General features: G+C 33.9%; 1 protein-coding gene across 1 annotated transcript; it reads left to right on the forward strand.

Moving 5' to 3' along the window:
- Positions 1–3,261: 3,261 nt before the first annotated feature.
- On the forward strand, positions 3,262–11,602 carry LOC127104693 (uncharacterized). Its single transcript, XM_051041865.1, has 12 exons — positions 3,262–3,549; positions 3,644–3,961; positions 4,045–4,161; positions 4,262–4,579; positions 4,673–4,930; positions 5,023–5,094; positions 5,175–5,470; positions 5,563–5,745; positions 5,834–5,944; positions 6,019–6,100; positions 6,190–6,285; positions 11,522–11,602. Exons 1-12 carry the CDS (start codon positions 3,262–3,264, stop codon positions 11,600–11,602), a joined length of 2,220 nt encoding a protein of 739 aa, XP_050897822.1.
- Positions 11,603–11,807: the final 205 nt, after the last annotated feature.

Raw genomic sequence — 11,807 nt, forward strand, 5'->3', positions numbered from 1 at the left:
TTTTAAATATATGTGTTTGATTTAAAATTGTTTGCTATTTGATTGGGGAGATGAGAAAAAGAACATCTTTTTATTGTTTGATGATTCAGAAAGACATTGAGTCTTATACCTACGTACCCGTGAAGGATCAAAACCTCTTAGTTCGGGTTTAAAAGTAAGAAGAGATTTGTTGGGGTTGATTTTATGAGAAAGAGACAAATTGTCATCTTAAGAAGAAAACTCACTTTTAAACAGCCACAAACATGTGGAAGACAGATCTTTGCATCAAATTGAATGAAGGGCTCTCACTTGGATATATAATTAACAAGTATGCCGCATACCTCTTCCAAATGGAAAAGAATCTATATCACTCTCAACAATGTTATGGGGTAGGAGATTTAAATCTCAACTAGGGATGACTCATGTCTAATCCTTTTATGAAAAAAATTTAAACATGGAAAAGCCAAAGTGGCAAAAGGGTTTGAATTAAGTTTGTGTTTTTTAGGTCTTATGAAAATATCTTTGAATATTCTTAAGTGTTTTGAAGCATTTGATTAAGAAACACTACGCCAAAAAGTGCTTTTGGCAGCACCAAAAAGAAAGCGCTTTTTAAAAAAAGCGCTGTAATAGCTTGAAAAGAAATTCGCCTATGCGTGTAAAGCGCTTTTAAGGTAAAAGCGCTCTTATAGGTCTCCACTTATGAAAGCGCTTTTAAGGTAAAAGCGCTCTTATAGGTCTCAGTCTCACATCTATGAGTTTCACACTTATGAAAGCGCTTTTAAGGTAAAAGCGCTCTTATAGGTCTCATGGGTTTCACACTTATGAAAGCGCTTTTAAGGTAAAAGCGCTCTTATAGGTCTCAGTCTCACACACTTATGAAAGCGCTTTTAAGGTAAAAGCGCTCTTATAGGTCTCATGGGTTTCACACTTATGAAAGCGCTTTTGAGGTAAAAGCGCTCTTATAGGTCTCATGGGTTTCAGACTTATGAAAGCGCTTTTAAGGTAAAAGCGCTCTTATAGGTCTCAGTCTCACATCTATGAAAGCGCTTTCATGGTAAAAGCGCTCTCATAGGTCATTTATAAAAATTATAATAAATCTAATATTACAAAATCCCTGACTTTCAGAAATCCCTCTTTCACTCTCTCTCGTTCGAAGCTCTCGCTGCCCTGGAAAAAATTCCACAGAGTACCTGGAAATCTCAACGATAAACACTGCAAATTTGAAAGAGACTGCATTCGAAAGAGAAGGATTCAATACCTGGAAATCTCATTGCGTTTTAAGGTTAGGTTTTCGTGTCTTTCTGTTTTGCCCTAGAAGTCAAAGAATAGGTGGTCGATTTTGGTTTGAATGGACTTGCATTGCTACATTATGGGTTATTTATTTGTCAGTATCGATTATTAGAGTTTGTGACTATGTTTGCTTAATATTCTGTAACTTACCGAAAGTTTCATCTTGTTCTGATATAAATGATATTCTGTAACTTGCATCGCCATTGACTTAGAAATAATGTTGGGAGTTCTAATAGAATCAGTGCCTTTTCAACATTTGTTTAAATTTGCTGAGAAAGTAGGAAGGAATGAACTGATATGTTTGCACCATTGTATCCTCATATTCTAACTATTACTGAAATTTCAGAAAGTGATTTTGATGTTAAATGTTGGATACTCAAATGGAATAACTTTGTCTGCTACAGTGATATATGTGATATGGTTTCAAGAACTTAGAGCAATGTCTCATATTTTGGCAATCCTATTACATGTTGGTTTGAATGAACAGTTAAACTTCAAAATGTACATTCATATTTTGGCATAACTTTGTCTGCTACAGTCATATTTTGGCAATCCTATTTAATGTTGTAAAATGATGTTTTAATATTATGTGAATTTTTAAGATGGTCACTGTAGTGTAAAATGAACCCTGATGGACTATATGTACATTTTTCATGTGCTTGTCTGCAGGTTGTTGAGTATCGTGGTGAGCAAATAGGAGGTCTTGAGGATCTGAGGGAACCATATATGTTGTTTTCTTCCTTTATAGATAAATTCTTGCTTAGCTTTTATTACATGGTTTGCGTCTAATTGAAAACTTCACGTCTTTGCCCATTTCAGGTTCTTACAAAATCGGTACTGCGTCTGAATCTGTTAATGCAACTTACATATTTTCTAGAAAAGATCTTTCTCGGTATGTCTTTCAGCTTAGATATTATACAAACCCAAAGCATGTGTTTAATCATTTAGTATCTAGAATGAATCATTATGTTCAATTATTCATGTTAAGCTAATGAATCAAGTTACCAAAATATGTTAGTTATGTATGTTGCTTTATTATTTGACCTTGATATGCAGGCCTGCTATACAGATTCCCTGCGCAAGCAAAGCTGTTGTAGCTGTCCGGTTCTGTCCTATATTTTTTAATCTCAAAGCGACAAACTCAGGTACTTGTGCACTTAGTATAGTTCTGTTTACAACCAGTAACTATGTACAACCAGTTATATGTGGTACTGTTCCAATTAAACTGCCTGTGTGGGATGTATTCCGTCTTAAATCTATATGACCTCTTACTAGTAAAGATCATGAGTGGTGGCCTAGAGGTTCAAAGTGATTGGTCTGAGCTAATTAGACAGTTTTATATTATTTAGCTCTAGTTATGCATTAGGAAGCAGTTATGATATTTGGAACTGTGTTTTGGTCGCAACAAGCTCTTGAGTTCTTGGAAAGGAGACAGACAAAAGACTCAAAATAGTGGGACTTAGACGAGTTTCACCCAATAAAAGAGTGTTAGAGTTGGTATTGTTAGCACTCCTTTTATTGATCTTAATAGGGTGGGTTACACAGATGAGCCTTTCATTCTAGCCTCTCAAGCTAAACAAGTATTCTATGTCACTGATCCGACAAGTACGAAATGGTCTATAGTGCTTTTATCTAACAAAGTAATTGATGAAAGAATTGGAGATCAAGGTGATATTGATGTTGAGATTGAATCTTTTACCATAAATGATCAAAATGAGAATGAATCATGTATTAGAAATGATCATAATGAGGGTATTTGGATCAATCCAACCGTCCGCGTTGTTAAAAGAAAAGTAGAACATATTCCTACCAAGAAAAGAAAGAGACGTTACTGAAAAAGGTAATAGTATAATTATAGCCTATGTCATTCAAGAAAATTTAATTATAGCCTATGTCATTTTATATTATTCAATATATATATATATGGATTATTGATTATGGATTTTTATATTTTTCATTTCATTTTTATATTTTTTCTTTATTACAGGTTAAATGGCTAGTGATCAAGAAAACTCACAAGATGCAAATGCTCCTGATGATACTTCAGAAAAAGAAATTACACGAGGCATCACTATTATGAAGAGTATCATTCGTGATAGAGATAAAGCAGTAACATATAATGTAAATTGGAATGCTGATAACCAACTAATTGGGTCTAATGCTGCAAAGTTGGCAAGCTACATTGGTACACTTGTTCGTATGCACATTCCAATCACTGCTACAAGATGGAGTAATAAAGAGTTGGGTAGCGCTAAAGATAAGATTTGGACTGAGATATTGGTACAATATATGATTGTTTATATTTTCTTTATATTGACGATAATGTGTTTAAATTACTTATACTAACACACTCTATTCCAATATTTTTTCGTAGAGGTCTTTTAACATTGAAGATACAACTATCCGAAAAAAGTATATACTTCAATTGGCCGGAAAAAGACACAGAGGGTGGAGAACGTTTTTAACAAACAAGTATCTTAAGGACAAAGAAAATTTTTTTGTTGAATATGATCCGGAATATCCAGTGAAGTATGCGATCTTCATTACAGAAGAAGAATGGGTTGCTTTTGTAGACCAAAGAAGAGACGAAAATTTCAAGAAAGTGAGTGCCACAAATCGCGAGAGAGCGTCAAATCCCACGTATGCATACAAAAAAGGGCGTTTGGGATATGCACGCTTAGAGGAAAAAATTGTAAGTATACAAAAATGCTACGATCTTATTAATTGTCTCAATGTGTTATAATTGATTATCTTATTATTTGTGTCAATGCGTAGTTAGACGAGACGAAAAGTGACGCAACATCACTTCCGCCACATGTTTTGTGGAAAGAAGCTCGTGTGGGAAAGGATGGAACTGTTAGGGATGACGTTCAACATATTTATGATGAATGTGTAAGTAGAACATTGTGTCTTTAATTAAATCAAAAGTTTAATAATATATAATTAATTTTTTATCTCCACTAATAATTTCCGATATGTAAATGAATTTCAGGAGACCCTATCTCAATCGATAAGCACAGCTGAGGACCAGGAGAACAGGAGCGTACTTAGTAGAGCACTAAATGTTCCTGAGTATCCCGGTCGGGTGAGGGGTAAAGGGCATGGTTGTACTCCAACTTCCTTGTATAAGAATCCAAGGAGAAGAAATCCTAGCAATCAAGAAGTGATGGAGACGTTGCAGGCATTACAAGCGCAAGTTCTTCAATTGCAAAAGGATAATGAGAGATATAGGTGTATGGAAAAGTGCAGTTCACAGTTGAAAGAAACTAGTGAGAAAGCCAGTATCAATTGTCAAAATAAATTTCCCGAGGTAATTATATATGTTATTTTGAAATTAAAATAGCACATTTATGTTAATTGAAATATATACACATTAAAAGTAACATATTTATTATTGGTTTAGGGCATTTCATCTTGTCAGCTATACTTATCGTCACCGACTTATCGCCTAGTTGGCAAGGGAAAAGTGCACAACACTTCGGGAGATTTACTTCACCATAGACCGCTCCCGGATGGACACCTTAAAGTATCGGTTGATGTTGTATTAGATAAGGATGCGTTGCTACCGATACCTGACATTGTTTCAGAGACAACATTGCTGCGAGATGCAATAGGATCATTTGTTGCATGGCCCTTGGATCTCATTTTCATTGATGATGAGGTATGTTGAATTCAAAAACCACTATGAATCTTTTAGTATTCAAATGTCAATTCTGAACCGTTAAGTTAATTTTTTTTACATGGTAATTTTAGACGCCTACAAAACCCGCATCTAAGGATAAAGGGATTTTGCGGCACAACGAGTCTGTTGCATCACAAAAAGAGGTATATTGAAAGTGTTAATTATATGATCCGAATCAAAAAATGCATGATTTTATAATTTACCTATGTTATATGATTTATAGGTATTTGCTCAAGGGTCACAACAACTGAGCCAGAAAATTGGTAGTCGACAGAAAAACAAAAGGGATCTTCCAGTGACTTCTTTGCCAAAAAAAGGTGCTTTTGTGCCTCGATACCAGATATCTCTTGAAACACTTGTTGACTCATCAGATATGGCAACAGCTGGTGCTATTCGCTTACTGGATATGGAGGAAGATATCTTTGGTTATTCATGCACTGAAACAATCGGAAAAGAAGATCTGGAACATATTTTTCGGCATCAAGAATTAGGCGTCGGTGTTATACACACATACATCCGGTAATCCGATCTATATATTATTTAATTACTTGAACAATTTATTTACACATTTCAATAAAAATAGTCTAATGTTTATTATGTTTTTATTGAAGGTTCTTGTATGACAATTTCATGCGCGGGAATGATCAATTGTCAAACAGATTCCGTTTCGTGTCTTCCTCCCTGGTCAACAAAGCATTAATTTGTAGGGAACCGGATTCATGTAGAGAGTACTTAGTCAAGAGATTCATGGCCAGCAGTACAAACAACTTGTATCTTTGGCCGTATAATTCAGGGTTAGATTTTAATTCTAAGTTTATTCTAATCTTTAATTGTTTCTTTTACGTAAAAAAATTCCATATAAACTTTTGTTTTAATTTATAGGTGTCACTGGTTGTTGCTTGCTATTGATCCTTTAAAAGAAGTGGTATATTTTCTGAATTCGATAGATGGTGAATGGACAAATTATCCGGATATGAAGCAATTAGTTGATACGTAAGTGAGACTGTTCTAAATATTCGTGTATATTTATGTGAGATTGTTCTAAATATATGTTTTTATTTTGTTAGATCAATAAAAGTGTTCCGATCTCAAAGACAAGCTCGAGTACCACGTACTAAATCCAGCAACATTACGTGGATAAAAGTGCAGGTACTTTAATTTTCACAATTTTGCTTATAATAGTGATGCTACTTGATAAGAAAAGATAACTATACATTCTTATTTATTTTTCTATGTAGTGTCCTCTACAGCGCAACGGTATCGATTGCGGATACTTTGTAATGAGGTTTATGAGGGAAATCATTAATATGAATCAAATAGAGATTCCAATAACGGTATGGATTTATAACTTAGGATTTGTTTTAATATTTATCGAATATTTCATATTATTTATTACTTTTAACTAAATCATGCATATTATGTTTTGTTATGTAGTACTTTGATGAATACAAGTGTGCTCATTACACGAGACTGCAGTTGGAACAAATCAAGGAGGAATTGTGTCAATATTTTATTGAGAAAAGATTAATTAGTATATAATGGTTTCAAAATAACATGAATACTTTGATGAAGAATGGTTTCTGGTTGGCAAGTGTATAGTTCTTTATATTTTAACAGATTAGTTATGACTCCAAATAGGCCGTATAACATATTAGTTTTGACTTGTGTATAGTTCTTTATAATTTTAGTGATATCTTTAATTTCATGGATAGATTAATGTGTTCATTCTTGTGTTGGTTTGCTTTAAAAAATTACAAATGCTTGAATTATGACTCCAAATGTGTTCAGTGCCTATCTATCCTTGTGTTGGTTTGCTTGAATTATGACTCCAAATGTGTTCATTCTTGTGTTGGTTTAAAAAATTACAAATGCTTGAATTATGACTCCAAATGCTTGAATTAGAGAGGCTTGATTTACAGGTTTATGGGATTATTCCCAAAAATATTACAGGTTGAAATGGTAGGCTTAAACTGAAGGCAGCGTTTTGTTATTTTACTAGAGGAAAAGACAGCGCTTTTTAGTAAAAAGCGCTGCTAAAGGTTGTCAATAGAGAGCGCTTTTTACTAAAAAGCGCTGCTAAAGGTTGTCAATAGAGAGCGCTTTTTAGAAAAAGCGCTGCTATAGGTTGTCAATAGAGAGCGCTTTTTACTAAAAAGCGCTGCTATAGGTTGTCAATAGAGAGCGCTTTTTAGTAAAAAGCGCTGCTATAGGTGGTATATAGACAACCTTTAAGAGCGCTTTTTACTCAAAAGCGCTGCTAAAGGTTGTCAATAGAGAGCGCTTTTTAGTAAAAAACGCTCTTAAAGGTTGTCTATATACCACCTTTAGCAGCGCTTTTTACTAAAAAGCGCTCTCTATTGACAACCTTTAGCAGCGCTTTTTAGTAAACAAAAAGCGCTGCTAAAACCTATAGCAGCGCCACCTACGGCAGCGCTTTTAAGCGCTTTTAAAGGCCAAAAAAAGCGCTCTCATAGGTCTTTTTTGGCGTAGTGAAAAAAAGGGAAAACAATGACCTAATTCAAAGTTTATTATGAAAGTGGTTATAAGAAGGGGAGAGAGAGTGAGTGAGAGAGAGAGAGAGAGAGAGAGAGAAAATCCTAAGGTTTACATTGATGGGAACCTAATATTGTATCTAAAAGTTTTGGATTAAGGGGAAGCAAAGTTGTATAGGATGTAGATGAACACACACATGCAAAATGACAAGAATGTCATGATTCCTTTCCCTTGGATATAAATAATAACAAGGTAGAACATGCATTAACATTAAGGCATAAAATATAACTAAATACAATGGCAATCACAAAGTGAGTGAGGTATGGATGACAATATTGATCATGGTTTTTAGGCATTGAGATAAACATAAATAAGACACGACGAAGTTTCACCTAACATCACAAGACACAAAACATTAATGGTGAAGACAAAATCATATTTGACATGATAAAGGAATTCATTGGTACATGGTAAACACAACATGAATCAATTTAGGTCAAACATGCATCACATTATAAGTCTTCACAAAATAAACATTAAACTTGAATCAAAGTTCATGGTAATACCAAGCTTAAGTGGAAACCCTAATCATGCATCAAAATGCTTCAAAAGATTCATCTAAACAAAACCCTAAGTTTCATCTAAATAATCAATCACTAATACTTTAAAACAAGGCCCTTTAATCATGGTATAATGCCCAAAATATAGTCATGTTTAAGCAAACAAAATGCTACCAACATCAAACAAGACCTAAACAAATATACATTGGTCACACAAACATCTATGATCACTTAGAACAAGGAAACAAAAAGAAAATCCATTAAAAGGCCTTAAATCAACATAAAATGCACTAGTTTTCAACCTAATAAAAATGGTCAAAATAAATACTATATTTTGGGATTTTTTGTGGATTCATAAAATAGACATTCTCATGAACACATGGCAAAATGAATGGGTCAAAAATGTTAAGGGATCGTGAAGTTATGGATATTTGAAGTTATGAAGAAAAATGAACATTTAACAAGTGAGAAAAAAATAAACATTACTCTGGCCAGGTTCTTACCCACGTCCTTGGGGTTCCATGACCTGTTTGGAAGGAAAAACTGTCTAGGGAGAGGGAGATTCGAATGCCAGACTTTTTGGTTGTAAGTGACTTAGGGTGCGTGCTTCTACGACTAGGGTGGCTATACATTCATTCATTATAACACAAGGAATTATATATATTATAAAAACGTGTTTGGTTTGAATTTTCTATGCCATGTCAGCATCTTCTTCAACCTCTAGCATCTTATTTTTGTTTTTTTTCATCATTTTTTTAGATTTTCTAACAAACATATATCTCTCATTTCTCAACTATTTTTCATGAAATAAAGATCAAAATTTCTTAAAAAAATTTAAGGAACACAATGGTACGATAGGTTTTAGCTAATACTCGAAGATGAAGATGCACGAAGGCCAAAACCAGAACTGAAACTTTAGGTTTCATGCAACTTAAATTCACATAAACAGCAAGATAAATGGCATGTGAGTTAATAATCAACCATAACAAAATAAATGCTACATGTTTTCTTCAGAAATCACATGTAAATGATGCATGTATAATGAGTTTCGAAGTGCAAGAATATACCTAATGGAGCAAGGTCCAATGCCTCTTCAATACCACTTCCAACTACTGTTTGATGTCTCTCACAATGTCTATGAGCTCCCAGGATATGGGTGGACTCTTTGGTTTGTAGAATGCTTGAGCCAAATGGGAGAAATGGAGGTTAAGGTCAAAAGCTTGCAAAAATGAAGTTTTGCTTGGTAAGCTTGGTGTGTGGATAGATGAGGCATTATCCTCTATTTATAGTGATCCTTGAGAGTTTAGGAAGCTTCAGATATCATAAAATAATTGTCGCTTGTACTGGTTTTCTTGCTTGGTTGGTTCTTGCACAAATCACCAAGTGGGAAGCATGGCAAAAGCATAGAGTACATGGAGTGTTTTGTTGAGCTTTTTCTGGAGCATAAGAGTTGACTTAAGGTTTATAGTTGGTATGCATCAGAACAAAAGCCATTTGGAAGCTCAATGGTACTTCTTGTTGGATTAAAGCTACTTTACATGAATGGAAGTGTGATCTTTATTTTCAAAAATGGAATAATTCATTGTGTAATGGTTTAGCTTCTTGGATAATGGCTCAAAACTTGTGAGATCTTCTAATTAGAGTTAGATTTAGAAGCAATATAGACTACAAAGTAAGATTATGTAGATTTGGCTCAAGGTTGCATGATGAACTTTCCATGAAAATGACCCAAAATACAGATTTGGAGAGCCAACTTAATCTCTTCGAAACTCCTATCTCAAATGTGATAATTTCATGCTCTTGGCCTTTTTGAGAAGCTAAGACCATCCTATACAACTTTCATGTTGGGAGTTTTCCTTGAATCAATATGGATCATGGTGAAAAATGATGATCAAGTAAGTCACATTTTGAAGGCATATTTGGTTGAAATTTTTTCTAAGTGTTTCAATTTTATGGTACCAACTTCATGGCTTCATAACTAGAAATCCTTGCATTTTTTGGGAATCAATCATCAAGAACAAAGTTGTAGTATGAAAAGATATATTTCATTTGAGATTTGGAGAAAATAAAATAGTTTCTTGGATTGGAATTTATGAACTTGGAAAGTCGGCTCCTTAAACATGTATTTTTCCATAACTTCCAAGCAAACTCCAATTTCTTATTTTCTCTTATTCAAATGCACACATCAACCAAATCTAGCCCTTTTTGCAAGTAACCTCCAATTTATTATTTTCTCTTGATTAAATGCATCCATCAACCATATTTTTATGATCCATGAGTTGAGAAGTCCCTGGTTGATAAAAAAAGTCAAACATTGACTTTGCCTCAGTTGATTTTATATCAGATGAATCCAATTCTTTCAATCTTTAATGAATGGGATCTCTTGGGCACATTTGATGATATGAATGGATCACTTATGATTTATTTGAATTATTTGAACCATCCTTCATGCTTTGGGAACATACCTTGGCCAAAAAGTCAACCAGTTGATTTTGGGTCAAAACCCTAGTTGAGGGTATCAGATGAACTTTGGCCTTGATGAATTTGAGATGGAATGATATTGAACTTGATTCTTGTTGATGGAAGTAACTTGATAACTTGGGAAGGATTAGGAGTTTGAAATGTTGAAACTTATGTCAAGTCTTGATTGATCAATCTTCGAAAGCTCTTGGTGCAAAACCCTAGCTTAAGACAAACAAAATAGAAAATCTTTTTGAATTTTCAATAGGTTAGTAATGCAAAGATGCTAGATGTCATGAAAATGATACAAATGATGGTGGAATCTTAGGGTTGAAAATTAGGGTATGACAGTAATATATCAAAAGGTGAAGATGAATTGGAAATGTTATTAGGAAAAGGAAGTTTTCTTTGTTAAGTTAATTGACAAGAGTCACAAGGTACATTATTGTTCTTACAAGAAATGAATGGAGTTTTTTTACACAGTTTGTAAGCATATATCAGAGATATGGCCTAGTCTCATGTGACAAGTATTACAAGGATTATTTGCAATAGAAGAATAAGAAAAATGATGGTCTGCAGATTCAAGCACATACGGACCTCTTTTCAAATTAGCTATATCAATCATTTCCTTGGAATGGTTATGTTGAATGTGACAGGAAAGCTAGGAATATAAAGTACATTATTCTATGTTAAACAAGAGGAAACAACAACAATACTAGACATTGATGCAATAAATTGAGAAACATCTGGAAAATTAACTGATATGAGAGTTATGATTTTCTAATCAATAAAGGATGAAATAATACGAGAAATATGATCAATTGACCAAGTATCTAGGATCTAGAGGTTAGATTACTTACCATTGACATTTGAGGAGTATGAACTCAATACAAAAGGTGAAGTGGAGACTGAGTTAGCCTTGGAAGTAAGCTTGTATTATTGGATCAATTCAAGGATGTTATTTTATTACTTTTGAATAAAGCCAAAAGATGGTGTAGTAGAAGTTAGAGAAGGTGCTTCTGAAGCATCGCTAACTGTGATAGTTGATTGTGTATAGGTGGAAACACTTTGGATTTTACCCTTTCCTTTGAAATCTGGAGGAAATCCATGCTTGAGAAAACATGTTTTTACGGTGTGATTTGTCTTGGCACAGTGTATGCATATGCGATTATGACCTTTTGGACCACTGAATGCCTGAGACTTTCCTTTGAAGTTTTTTTAACCATGCTTACCATTAGGATTTCCTTGATTGGTTTGAAATATGTAGGGTTGTGAGTTCTTCAGAATTACCAATACTAGGAATAGAAGTAGAGATAAAACCATTGGTTTATGTTTCTTATTGA

This window comes from Lathyrus oleraceus, chromosome 7 (genome assembly GCF_024323335.1).
Source record: "Lathyrus oleraceus cultivar Zhongwan6 chromosome 7, CAAS_Psat_ZW6_1.0, whole genome shotgun sequence".
Lineage (NCBI taxonomy): Eukaryota > Viridiplantae > Streptophyta > Magnoliopsida > Fabales > Fabaceae > Lathyrus > Lathyrus oleraceus.

Coding starts and splice junctions, on each gene's coding strand:
- LOC127104693 (XM_051041865.1), top strand. CDS start 3,262: ATGGCTAGTGATCAAGAAAACTCACAAGATGCAAATGCTCCTGATGAT. Junction 3,550..3,643: donor AGATTTGGACTGAGATATTG/GTACAATATATG, acceptor ATTTTTTCGTAG/AGGTCTTTTAACATTGAAGA. Junction 5,945..6,018: donor ATGAAGCAATTAGTTGATAC/GTAAGTGAGACT, acceptor TTATTTTGTTAG/ATCAATAAAAGTGTTCCGAT.